This window comes from Gallus gallus, chromosome 5, assembly GCF_016699485.2.
Source record: "Gallus gallus isolate bGalGal1 chromosome 5, bGalGal1.mat.broiler.GRCg7b, whole genome shotgun sequence".
Taxonomy (NCBI): Eukaryota; Metazoa; Chordata; class Aves; order Galliformes; family Phasianidae; genus Gallus; species Gallus gallus.
The window spans coordinates 12,063,737-12,077,388 of record NC_052536.1 but is presented as its reverse complement, the minus strand read 5'-3'; the positions used below and the strand labels follow the sequence as shown (position 1 = coordinate 12,077,388).

Here is a 13,652-nt window from a genome sequence, read left to right as displayed (position 1 = left end):
AGTTAAAGCGGTCTGAACTCAACTGCCTTCTGCCAGTTCTGAGGAAATGAGAATTGCATTTTGTGTTTCCTTCAGAAATGTTTATGAGGGATGAGCTCAGCATTTGGATGGAAAAGAAAAGCAGGGGCAACGGAGCTGGCTGCCGGCAGGGAGCACCCAGCCAACGCTCACCTGCATCCGGAGGGCTACCCAGGGTGTAGTGCCAGCAGTCATAGCAGAGCGACTCCGGTCCTCGTTGCTGTGTGTGATGGGTCAGGGAGAGCCAACGGGGCGGTCGTCTGTCACAAGCACCTCACTGAGCCTCGTTAGCAGATTGATGATGAATATCATATGTCCTATGTTTAAGATTCTGTGTAAAGGCAATACGGACTGTTTGCTTTTTGAGTCAGCTTGTTTGATGGCGTAGAGCTAAAATATACAGCAAACAGTACTGCGTTTTCTTTATGAAAGGGAAAATCAAAGCACCCGGTCACGAAACGTATCCCGTTCCCAACTGGAACAGGTTGGCTTTTCCAGCTTCATTGCAACTTAGGGCCGTGCTCATTCAGTCCTGCTGTGTTGGAGGGCTATGCCCCTAAAGCCTCCGAGGGCTTTCGCCCCCGGGGAGCGCTTTGCCGTCTGCTGTGTAGAGCAAATCCCCTCATCTCCACGTCTGACCTGCGAGCAGACAGTGGGCACGGGCTCACGCATGGTGCGAGGAGGGAGTCGGGGAGGAAGGAGGGAAAAACCACGTCGGGCTCCCACAGCCCTCGCCGGGCGGCCCCTCCCGCCCCCGCCTCCTCCTCCGCCCCGCGCGGGGGGATTAGGGCCGGCTCTCCCCTCCATAAAGCTGCCGCCCGGCCGGCCCTGCCCATCCCGTCGCAGGGCGCCATGCAGGCCGTGTCCCGGCGCGGCGGTTCTCTGGAGGGGGCGCCGTGCCCGCGGGAGGCCGGCGGGCAGGTGAGCGGCGCGGGGCTGCGGGCGTGCCGTGCTCCTCTGGGACGGAGGGGTCCGGGCGGGGCTGGGGGCGGCCCGTGCTTCTGGAGGGGATGGGGGAGAGGCAGAAGCATCGGCACGGGTCGGTGATACCGCACGTGGCAAAAACACTTCTCTTGGCAAAGGTTTGGGTCTCTTGTCGGAGCAGAACTTCTACGAACACCTTCGGTGAAGCTGAAAAATGCGCCTGTAGGGTGATGCTGAGTTGCAGCCACCTGTAGGGTCACGTCTCCTTCCTTCCCAGCTAGGAAGGTTGTGAGGAGGGTGGCGAGAAAGCAGGCAGCTGTGTAAGGAGTGCGGCTAATGGCAGTCTGCGACAAATACCCGTTTAAAATGGGTTTTGGTCTTCAGCTTACGGCTCTGCAATGTCATTTCCTTTAAACGAATGTTTTTGGGTAATTTTAAATGATGGATACCTACCCATACAAAGAAGTGAGCCGCCGCATGTAATGCTGAATATCCATCTTATGGGGAGTAATGTTTTCTTGGGGGAGGAAGGGAGGAGATAGCTATGGGGTTCAGGAGGAGCAGTTTTTAACCAGAAAACACTTAGTAGCTTTCTGAACAAGGGCCTTGGAAGGCCCCTTTTGTTTGTGTGTTTTCATTAAGGCAAGTCAGGTTGATGACAGGTCAATTAATACAGTGCAGTAATGATTCCTCCCCACCATAGCCTCCTAAGGGCTGGAGTGTGATACCACACGAAGGAAGAGTGTCAGGCATGATTAGAGCTCAGTTGATGATAGGGAATAAAGTGAAACTGGAGGAATGGCTTTTGGATTAGCATTCACTCTGGTCCTGCACCAACATGGTTGCTGCGTTAATGCAGACCTGTTAGCAGCCTGTTTTTGCACTGAAAGCCAAAGGTTAATGCTGGATTAGGGTTAAAGGTGCAAATGATGTGCATAGCAGGCATCCGAATTTCTCTTCTACAATTTGTTCAAACTCACATTAGAAGTCACTGGTAGAATTTAGCATAAGAATACTCTGTGTGGTGTTGGGTTTTATTTGTTTGCCTCTTAGAAATGTTACTTAATAAATGATATCACCCAACCCTAAGCACAAGGTTCAACTACTAAAATATAAAATAAGAACACGAGTTTTCAGTATGTGTGGTTTGTCCCAGCTGTGCACCTTGTAATATTACCTGCAGCTATCATTTACCAGATCTCATGAGCTGAGGACAGTGATCCTGAGTATAGAATCAAGCCACCTTGCTTTTTATAAATCACGTTGAATAATCAGCCCCATGGTTTATGCCTTCAAAGTCCACTGTGTATTTATAATGGAGACTTCGTTGCTTCTACAGTGGCATCATCCAAGTGGGATTTGGTTTTAACAAAAAGCAATGTCTGCACTTGGGAAAACAGCTAATAGCCTACGTATGATGGTGTTTTGGTTTTTAATTTTCTGCTTGGAGTAGCCCTGCTCAGAGTCTGTTCCTTGTGATTCAGATCCTTGCTTGTTTACATTTAGCTAAGTAAGTCCAACTACATGATGATTGAAGATAATAAAGAGAACAAAGACCATGCGCCTGAAAGGGGAAGAACTGCCATCATTTTTTCCTTGAAGAATGAAGTCGGAGGACTTGTAAAAGCTCTAAAACTCTTTCAGGTATGTAATAATAGTATTTGTGTAGCAGATCTACTTTTTGTTTGTTATTTTAAAAGTAGGCTTGGCACACAGTGGAATTAATTACATCCATTTATTAAGGATGTGATTCCTCACGTGCCTCCCGCTTTGCACCCAAAATTATCCACAGAGGTACACTTATGCCTCAGAAGTTGGATGCTGGCTTAAAGTCATCTTCAAAAACTCTTCTGCACTTACTAAAATTGGAACAGATTCTTCTTGTTCCTTCACGAAAGAGGATTGGCACTCATTGTTTCTGCTGTATATAGGAAGTGGACATGAAGCACTGCTGATAGTACACACCTGGGGTGCTGATGAGCTGCATGGGGTGCTGCTGGCACTCTGCCTGGCTGGACTGAAGGTGACAGAGGTAGTGCTGCTGTCCCACGGTGCTCCTTTGACTGCTGGGCAGCTGTCCTGCAGGGAACGTGGTGGTGTCCCTGTGCTGTCATCTGGCCCTGCCTGTCTGAGCCTGGGGGTTCCTGTATGATCCCGGTGTAAGATGTATGGTTAAATCATTTTTCAAATAGAAGAAAAGTGAAGTTCATGGCTGGAAAATGATTGCTTTTAAATCCCTTGCTTGTGAGATAATTACATGGCAATGTGATTGGTATTGTTGTGGATCTCCCTAGACCAAGTCACTGATCAGCTTCCTATGGGAGGCATGAAAGAAAAAGGTCTGTAAAATGAAGCCTTCTTACTGTGTTTCTCTGCTTTTTCAATGAGATGAAACCAAAAGAGCTCCAAGTGTTTCATTTTCTTCTGAATAGGTGGCTTTTTAAAAATCAATTTCACCACTGCCGGTAAGCAGGCTACTACCAGCAGAGCCAATCAACTAAAATAACTTCACGTAGATGGTGAATATGCTACGTCAGCAGAATGCTTTTGTTTTTGCAGAATGCCACTTAGATTTTAGTCATGGCGTTTGAAAACATTACCTCTTCCAAAACAGGAGAAGCATGTGAACCTGGTGCACATCGAGTCACGGAAATCCAAGAGACGAAACTCGGAGTTTGAAATCTTCGTCGACTGTGACAGTAATAGGGAACAACTGAATGAGATCTTCCAGCTCCTCAAATCCCACGTCAGCATCGTCTCTATGAACCCGACAGAGCATTTCAATGTGCAGGAGGATGGTGGTAAGTACAGAGGGCAGAGCTGGCAAAACCACTCTTCTCAGTGTGCTAACTTGAAACGTTTTTACTTGGTCCATATGTGCACATGTATAGTGTTTTCTATGGGTAGCTCTCAGGTTTATATTTCTGTGCCATCACTACATGGTTTGGTTGACACGAGCAGGGCTGTGTTGCCTGATGTCCTCCAGAAGAGCTGGTTGTTTGGCCATCTGCACTCCTTGCTTTTCTCAGCATGGCATAACTGCTGTAAGCAGGGATCCCTGCATCAGCAGAGACCGATGCAGGCCACTGTGTAGGCGAAGTCTGGATGAGGGCTGGGCTGGTGCACCATGACATCAGAGGTGTCATACTGATGTACACCAGTTAAATTCAGGTACTGGACAGTGTGGGAGTTGTGTTCTGCCATTTCCTAATGCAGCTCTTGACTTGAGTACTTTTTTTTAAGCATTTTTCCTAATATGTGGTTGTTTATATCAGTGTAAAAGAGAAGGTGGCTTTTACCTTGGAGCTGCTTCAAATCCTCTTTACATTTGCTCTTAGATGAAGAAATGCTCAGAACTCAGGGCAGCACATAGTCAGCTTCATATTTTTCTCAGCCACTGTGCTTGGCACAGGCTAGTAGGCATGGGAACAGGAGGTCTGGTGTCTGCTGAATAATGGTTTCTTACTCTAGCTCTAGGTAGGGAGAATCTCAATCTGAACACTTTCCCCATCCTCATTAAGAAAACTGAGGATCATTAGGAGAGAAAAAAATCCTTTGGTAGTCATAGTGTATTAGCAGCCATGCCAAGAACTTGTTTTTTAGCCAAAAAGCTATTAACAGCACCAAAAACGGCCTCCGAAGAATCAATCCCAGAAAAACTCAGTAGTGAAATTAATTATGCATCTCTCAGGCTGCATGGCTAAAGTTGCTGCCTCCTTTTCCTCTTTCCTCATAAACCCCTCTGCAAAGCCTGGTGTTTCTGAAGCACATAAGCGCAGAGCAGCATTTCTTGGCAGTGAAGCAGGATGGGAGGACTCTAACCTTTTCCACTCTGTCCAGGGACCACATGAAAATCAGTTCTCTGCTCCTTTACATGCTCTGTGCCCTGAAGGACTGCACGAGGAGGCCTTTGCTCCATGACAGCCATTAGCTGCTGCTCTTAACATTAGTACTAATAGCAGTCAGGGCCACTGAGAACCCATATTAACTGTTTCCTCCCCAAATCTTCTGATTTAGAGTATGCTGTGCAGTCTGTGGGCAAACTGGCAGTGACAGAGGAGGAAGTGTGAACTGTAGGCTGGTGCCAGATAGGCAGCAGGCTCCCTTGTCCTGTTTGTAACCCTTTTAATTTATAGATTTTGCCTGTAACTGCCATACCCAGACTTGAAAGTAGTGTTTCCTCCCTCAGCACGCTTGGCATTGTTAATAACTTTGTGGATTCCATGCGTTCCTTAGACATGGAGAATATTCCCTGGTATCCAAAGAAGATCTCAGATTTGGATAAGTGTGCAAACCGAGTGCTGATGTACGGGTCTGATTTGGATGCTGACCACCCAGTAAGTATCTTACCCTTTCCGTGCCCAATGCTCAGTGAAAAGTACATTGTGGAACTTGCTTTTAAAACATGTGGTGTTTCCTTCTCTCTCTCGTTCCCCTCCACAGTGCCTGTGGGGGTCTAAGAACCTTCTCTTGGGGGTTTCATGTCTTTTCCTAGTTCAGGCAAGGCTGATACTGAATGTGGCTCCTTTGCCTTTCTGTGAGGTTTGCACATGTAGAGGACTGGGGCTGGGCCCTGAGTGATCACGTAAGTACAAAAACAAAATGCTGTTGTGAGACAGGTTTGGTTTTTCCTCTCTCTTTCTTCCTTACTACAAGTGGAGCAAACTAATTAGAACTTGCGCAGTACAAATGGACGATTTCTTTTGTAATTTAAAATAAGCAAGAAGGTGACCAAGTCTGTGTATATACTGATGAGACTAAAAGGAGCCTTTGTCTTCTGAATATGTACTGCATGCATAAAACCTCTGATGTTTGCTTTGAATTGGCTTATTTGCTTATTTTACAGTTAATAAACATTTCAAACTACTGCTATCAGGTTCCTCCCCTCTCCGTCTTATACAGCATACTTTTATATTTACCATTGGAGCACTTTAAAGTATCTTGCTTTAAATTAACTTCTTTACTGCGGCTTGAAAACCCATTTAACTTGGCTTTTTCTTTCCTCCTTGCTCTCCCCAGGGTTTCAAAGACAATGTCTATCGTAAGAGGCGAAAGTATTTTGCAGACCTGGCTATGAACTACAAGCAGTAAGTTCAACTTCTTCCAGAATAAGCCATCTGGGTGCTTTGAAATAGCAGCAGAGTGGACTGGATAATGTTCCCTGGGCTCAGATCTCGCTGAGATGTACTTGCCTCAGGAATCAGAGCTAGAAGGATAAAGTGAAGGGAGATTTAATGCAAGGTTTAAAGGTTGATCTAGGTAATGCAAGATTAAAAGGTAGATCTAGGCCACCTTACAGCTTCCTCTGGTCAGTCTGAGGATCAGCTCATGGCTGGATAGACGTTGTGGTATCTGTGGCAGCACTGATCCCCAAACGGGCAGCAATGTCAGCCTGGGCTTCCTGCAGTGGGGTGTGTTCAGGCAATTGGTTCTCTCCCCCCTTCTCTGGAAATGGGCCCAGCAAAGGAAGGGGGTGGGCAGCACATCTACACAGCTGTCTGTTGAGGACATGAATACTCTGCCAGGGCTGATCTCCTTTGCAAAGGAGAGGGAGGGGAGGAAAAGTCTCTAGACAGCCCATTCACTGCTGGGTGTAAACTCTCTGGGCAAATGTTAATACTTGAGTTTTATTTCCTGGTTTAAAATAGAGCATGTGATGCGTAGATAAGAATTCTATGAAATGGAATTCAGAGAGCTTCTGTCTTTAGAGATTCTGCTGGGGGGAGGGAGCTCTTAAAGCTGGAGGAGTTTCATAGCCCAGTGCTAAATTTTTTTTCTGAACACGTTTTTTGCATTACTGTTGCCTGCGTGAATATTGACACCAAATTCCTCAACTGGGAATGACCTAGAAGTGGCAGATATGTAGAGCTTCATGGCACTCTGTGTTCATGCAGCTGGCCACCACAGCATGCGGGCAGTTACTGCGGATTTGTTGTTAACAGAGCTTTCCTTGGGAAAACAGCAGCCGTGCTGGTTACCTGACTGGCAGTGGAAGTAATGTATGACACTCCAATTGCTTTCAGAAGCCTTTAAGTCACAGCCTTGCTCTAATCCACTTTAATCAAGATCCGAAGGGTTGATTAGCAGAGGTAGACTGCAGTCAATGTGTTCAGACAGACAATTGTCTCCTCTGCATAGAAGCATGATTTTTACCGAACATGCATGTTAGGTAAAAAGCAAGTTGCTTGCACTTATTGTGCTGCTAATTTAGGAGATTGTCTTTTCCTAAAATTAAAAAAAAAAAAAAAAAAAAAAAAAAGATAATGGAAAGTTATTGTATACAGACAGAAGATGTGTTCCCAGCTCATGAAACAAAGGGTTTTGCAGTTACTGTTTGAACACTTAAGAAACTATTTACACAATTGAAGCTTTCAGACCCCTGTGAGATCAATGCAAGGATGGCTATCTGTTGATTTAGGTGGAAGAGTGAGCAAGCCTAAGAGTTCTTCAGGGCATATACCAGATCTCACCCATGTACTTGACAGAGTAACGAAGTCTTAAGGTTGACCAGGTGTCCCAGCCATATGAATGTTAGACAATAATAGTAAGTAAATGAGTCATCCTTATAAGCCATTTATCAAGGAATGTCCCTTTGTCCTCATCTCCTTGTAGTGGTGACCCAATTCCCGAGATTGAATTCACAGAGGAGGAGATCAAGACTTGGGGGACTGTATACCGAGAGCTTAACAAGCTTTACCCAACTCATGCCTGCAGAGAGTACCTTAAAAACTTGCCCTTGCTCACCAAATACTGTGGGTACAGGGAAGACAATATCCCCCAGCTGGAAGACGTGTCCCGCTTCCTGAAAGGTAGGGTATTAGTTTTCTCTCACATGAAAAAGAGCTAAAGTCCATTGCGAATCACACAGTTACTATGTGGGCACAAAAAAAAAAAAAAAAAAAAAAAGATTTTTGGTTTTGGCTGAGAAACCTAAAAGCAAAATGTTTGCTTGTATTAATTCTGGTCATTTAAGAGGCCTTTTGGCCATCTGGATTGTAATGTATTATGTCCTGGATATATGCAGTGATTGTCTGGGGGGCCATGCTAACTCTAAAGAGACTTAGGACTGGTTAAAGTGATACCTAATTGTATTCTGTTGGTTGTAGGCATGAAATCTTAAGAAATCCACCTACGCAGAGGTAGGGAGACTTCTACTGAATGTTGGCCATTCTCAAGATTAGGCCTAAATTTTCTAGTCATGCCTAATTTTTTCATGTGCTCTTAAGCCAAAGTAGTGATGTGGTACTTACACCATTTGTAGCAGAGATGGGAACATTATGGACTTCTACTTTAAACTAATGTATATTTTTTCCACTCCTTTTTAGAGCGCACAGGTTTCACCATTCGCCCAGTCGCTGGCTATCTGTCACCCAGAGACTTCTTGGCAGGATTAGCATTCAGAGTTTTTCACTGCACTCAGTATGTTAGACACAGCTCGGACCCTCTCTACACACCAGAGCCGTGAGTAGAATGAGACACATGTTTCTGAGTATTATTGCCCTAGCCAAGCTACTTAAAATCTGTTCAAGTATACCAGCAAGAAAACTTATTTTCAAGGGTGCTGAAGACTTTAGTCTTCACACTGAATGTAGTGATGTTTTAGCATGCTCAGGTGCCACCTTCGTAAGCACAGGATTTTCAAAAGTAGAGCATGCTATTGGAGGACTCTTTCAGTTGTCATTGTGAGCAGAGTTTTAAAGTTCCCTTGGCTCATAAACATGGAGCTGTGTTCTTAATATCAGACACCTTCATTTGAAAACCGAAGCAACTGTACTTCTGTAGAAATGGTATGCTGTGCTTCCAGCTAAACCTGATTTGGTACTTCTTTGTATTTTGGATATTGTTTAGATAACAAATACAAGACATTGTTTAGTGGTGCTGCTTTTTCTCTCCATCACAAAGAGAGATGAGACTTCTTTTTTTCCCCTCTTTTCCAGTGATACCTGCCATGAGCTCCTAGGCCATGTCCCTCTTTTGGCTGAACCCAGTTTTGCTCAGTTCTCCCAGGAAATTGGTCTTGCATCACTTGGGGCATCAGACGAGGCTGTCCAAAAACTGGCAACAGTGAGTGTTTCAATGCCCAGTGATCCCACTTAAAGATTAGTGCTTCATTCAACTGATCCCACTCTAATTAATTTGGAGATTAATTTCAACATTTGCTGCACCAGCTTCTAGACCTGTTTCACTGACTCTTATAGAGCATGTAACAAGTTTCCATGCTAGGAAAAAGATACATTTTAAGAAAGATGTGACAGGTATATTTCTTACTTCACTTAGGTCAAGTAAGTATGCAACTTCTAGGGGTAGATCACTTCTTCCAGCTTGAAATTCTGCAGTCTGTTTCCTCCAGAAAATATCTTTCTACTCCTGAGAACATAGGTTACATATAAAAACACTGAACTATTACTCTAACGTGTTAAATGAATTGAAATGTTGCGTTTTCACTGAATGTGAAACTAGCACTCGGTATGTTTCAGCCAAGATATTCAAATAAATAATGCAAATTCAGCTTACTTCTGGGATAACAGATTCATGATGCTTTGACAGTAATACTGAAAGATGAAAACTTAAAAATAATTGGTTCCAGTTATGAAAGAACTGCCAGTCGTAGCTAGCGGCAAAGCTTCTGTTACCTTTAGTGAGAGTAGAAGTCAACCATCTAAGAAAATACCATTCCTTGCCACATACCTGCAAGAATCCTGAAAATCAGTGAACTAAACATCTTTAATTTTTTAGACCACAAAGGAACAACCTGTATTGAATTGATGTTTTCACTTGCTGAGGTCCTGTCTATCCAGTGTTTCCTTTAGGCTGAATCTCTCATGTCATTACAGTGCTTCTCAAAACAGATTAAATTTCTGCATTTCTACTGGGATGAATAGCTTCTGTCCCAGCTGGGTGAGCTATGTTCTCAGACTTTCTTATTAGAAACACATAATCCTGTGGTTCTTCACACTTCTATTTAGGTTCTTCTCTTTAGATATCTGAGAATGATAACTGAGTAATGACTTGCAACTGTTTGATACTACCTGCAAGTAGAAGTGCCCCCATCTAGTTTACCACAAAACCTTTGCTGAAGGATTAATTATTTTACTCCCTCCTCTATTTCAGTGCTACTTTTTCACTGTAGAGTTTGGCCTGTGCAAGCAAGAGGGACAGCTTAGAGTTTATGGGGCTGGCCTGCTCTCTTCTATTAGTGAGCTCAAGGTAAGAATATCCACTGCTTACGTCCCTCTTTACTTTGCTCATACTTGATTATTTTTGTCGCTGTTCTGCCATGTTTATTTATGAGGTATAATTCTAAAAATATTCTGAAAATACCTACTGTGGGAATAACTTCTAGGTGAGTTCACTGGGGATAGTCACAGGGCAGTGTGTTTTTGGGTATGTGCTTAGTAGCTCCTGTGTCCTTTTCAGGAAGCATTAGATGATTGCTTTATCTTAACGTTCAGTTCCAAGTAACCTATTTTCAGAAAAAGACTCTACTGTTTAACCAGATTCTGAAAATACTGTTCTTATTTAAAAGCAGCTTTGACCCATATTGGCGGAATACAATTCTTCAGAGATACTCAGTTTGTTATGCTTAAACCATTGTTCAGCTGCAGATATATTTTAAGAAGAAATGCACTAAATATGATCTCACCTCATCTTTTTTTTTTTTATTCACTGTTTAATCTATGTCATCTTCATGGATTCTTTTGGTGGTGATATTCTTCTGGCACATGATAACACATGATGTTACTTAGCACTCGCTCTCTGGCAGTGCCAAAGTCAAGCCTTTTGATCCAAAGGTCACCTGCAAGCAAGAATGCCTGATTACAACTTTCCAGGAGGTTTACTTTGTTTCTGAAAGTTTTGAAGAAGCAAAGGAAAAGATGAGGTATGCTTTTTCTTCCGTGTTTTATAGATGCATTCTTGACTTGCTGTGTTTCTCAGAGGCAGCACTAGATCCTTTCATTCTTATCACAATTTTATAATAACCTTTCATGGGGCTGGAAAGCTGAGTTCAATATTTACTTGGTCTCCCATGTACTGGATGGGAGAGGCGACGAACTTTGTAGTAATTATAATGATCATTAAGAAAGTAAGTGGTTTAGAAAAGTCACTACTGATACTGACTGCACATGGAGGATACATTTGTCTTCTGGTTAAACTTCTCTCTCTCTCTTTTTTTTTTTTTTTGCTTTAATAGAGAGTTTGCAAAAACCATCAAACGTCCATTTGGCGTGAAGTACAATCCGTATACTCAGAGTGTGCAGATCCTGAAAGACACCAAGAGCATTGCCAGTGTGGTGAATGAGCTACGTCATGAGCTGGACATTGTCAGCGATGCCCTCAGCAAGATGGGCAAGCAGCTGGAGGTTTAACATTCCCATCATCTCTGTGGTGCACTCAGCAACTCTTTTCTTTTCTCCACTTGTCTCTTTCTAGGCATGTAACGTCTTGTATGCAGGACTTTCCTTTACTAATGGAAGAGTGAGAGGTCCATAAAGATAATCACTTTAACTCACTTTAACTTATTTTTCTGTTTAAAGTCCCTTACAGAATGTATTTCCTGCACCTCCTTTCCTTGCGGATAAACAAGTCCTGGAGTTGCCTTGGAGAAGCTAGCAGAGGAAGAGAGAAATCACTAGGCTGGAGCAAAACTGTGGTCTGTGGATCAGGGCTAGGATCAGATGCTTCAGAGAGTGGCTTATGAGGCAATTGTAGAATACCTTGGCACAGGGACATGTCTTTCTGATGCCAGTAGTCTATGCTGCTAATTTTACAGTAGTGTAGACCTCATAACGTAGAAGCTATAGTAATCAGTGCTTTAAGTCTGTGCTATTAAGTTTAAATATTCAGATTTAGAACTCGAATGATTACAGCTCAGGTACCAGGACACAAATATCTGGAAGTTCATTATGACAAAATGGAGAGGTCATATCTCCCTTTCATAGGGATCGTTCTTGCTCCCAAAGAATTGCAGCTGTACTGACTGGCATGTTTCTAGTAAAAGGCAGAGGTACAGACCTGTTATGTGAAAGCCTAACTCTGCTTATTTCAAGAGTTTTTCTGTCACCTCAAAGAGTTTGGACTTTGTTGCTGTCCATGGTATTACACCTGAGGGAAGACACTAAGGAAATATCATTTGCCTTTTTCCTCACTGAATAAATTTAGCCAGGATTATAGCAAGCCACCAGATACTGACTTAGCACAAAGCCTAAAAACCATTTCAAAATTCAAGTCCTATATCCAAACTAGTTTCGCAGGACTAAGAAAAGCCCAGTGCTGAAGTAACACCAGAATTTAAAATAGGAGCCAAAGTTTGTAGTCTCGTAAACATCCCATTGATTGCTCAGCCCCTTTATTGACCTTGCAAACTGCATGAAGATGGATTTAGCTTCTTCCTTGCTAGACCTGAACACCTGTATTCCCCATCAAGCAAATAAATGAAAGGTAGAAATATTTGATAGAAATCTCCATCCCTGGAGGCGTTCAAGGCCAAGTTGGTTGCAGTCCTGGGCATTCTGATCTGGTGGCTGATGACAACTGGGTGGTACCTTCCAACCCAAGCCATTCTGTGACTGTGATCTTGTGGCTATAAGCACAAATATGTATACTTTCAGCTATGAGATCTTATTCTAAAGAGCTCTTTACAGATGTTGGGGAGCAGCGTCTTGCTGAATTGTCTGTATAGCGTAGCAGCAAACTTGCCTGATTTCAGGGCTGCATATTTCCAAGCATCTTGTGTAGCTGTATGGAGCTGTGCTGTCTGCTGTTGCTGCCAACCCTGTCTATGAAGTTAATTTATGTATGTAGAGGGTGCAATAAATTTGAATGGATGATTTGTGAAGTGCAGGGTATATGTAATAGCATGCTAGAGCCTGGTTTTCTATATGTGGTTCTTAACAGAAAATCCAGCTTGCAACTGTGGATGTCACTGGAACAATGAACTGGAATCTTACAGTGATCCAAGTCCTTTGGAATTGGAAAGGACTTTCAAGGAGCTCTGTGCTTGGCACTCCCCTTGTTTCATATGCTTTCCCCTAGGCTGCATCTGCTTTGTAAGCCATCACTGGCCCTATCTTTCCACATCCATTCACTATTTAAGTCCAGTCTAGATGATTCTCCTGAGAGTTTATTAATCCACCGTTGCTATTATTTTTTTCTAAGAACGTTTTGGACATGTAAGCTGTAGACCACGTGTTTATGTTAAACTTTTAAATAGATGTTAGGAGCCTCCCCTTCCTGAAGAAGAAACCTTCTGCTTGGAGCAGTAAGGGAGGATGTACTGTCTACTTCTGTGCTAACATTTAACCTTCAGCTGCGTTTTAAAATCGATAGGGTCGTAATGGTGTTGAAATACGGGTTTGCGTTACTTGAAACCTTTGTGTGTGCTACATTGTGACTGGCAGACCTCACACCTGCTGCCATAGCACCGGGTACTGCCGGGGAAAAAAAAACAAACACAAATGGTGTCTTTATTTGCCTCGATGTAACAAAACATGGAAGTAATCTGCTGACAGGAGTGTAAGGAAGGTGCTTTTTCACACTTATTTTAGCTTCACACACCCAACCCTTCTGGCTAGGTAGAGCATTCATAATTTACATGTTTTAAACTGTCGTGAAGGCTTTAAATGTCAATTAAGTACACCTGTACCATCCTGCTGGTAATTGGTAGAAGCGGGTAAACCTTTCCTTCAGCAATAAACACAAACCGCTCTGAC

General features: G+C 43.3%; 1 protein-coding gene across 3 annotated transcripts in view; it reads left to right on the top strand.

Annotated features, from left to right (window-relative positions):
* Positions 1 to 13,652, top strand: part of TPH1 (tryptophan hydroxylase 1) — a 24,927-nt gene extending 11,275 nt beyond the window's left edge. For 2 of the 3 annotated variants that reach the window (XM_040700696.2, XM_040700695.1), the window contains exons 2-11: positions 2,449 to 2,586; positions 3,557 to 3,743; positions 5,179 to 5,279; positions 5,962 to 6,029; positions 7,555 to 7,751; positions 8,268 to 8,403; positions 8,880 to 9,006; positions 10,054 to 10,149; positions 10,689 to 10,822; positions 11,135 to 13,651. In XM_040700696.2, the coding sequence (XP_040556630.1) occupies positions 2,467 to 2,586; positions 3,557 to 3,743; positions 5,179 to 5,279; positions 5,962 to 6,029; positions 7,555 to 7,751; positions 8,268 to 8,403; positions 8,880 to 9,006; positions 10,054 to 10,149; positions 10,689 to 10,822; positions 11,135 to 11,309 (1,341 nt within the window). In that variant the 5' untranslated portion in view covers positions 2,449 to 2,466 and the 3' untranslated portion in view covers positions 11,310 to 13,651. Of the gene's footprint in view, positions 1 to 852; positions 940 to 2,448; positions 2,587 to 3,556; positions 3,744 to 5,178; positions 5,280 to 5,961; positions 6,030 to 7,554; positions 7,752 to 8,267; positions 8,404 to 8,879; positions 9,007 to 10,053; positions 10,150 to 10,688; positions 10,823 to 11,134 lie in introns of those variants that run through there. The other variant, NM_204956.2, reaches the window with a different exon arrangement.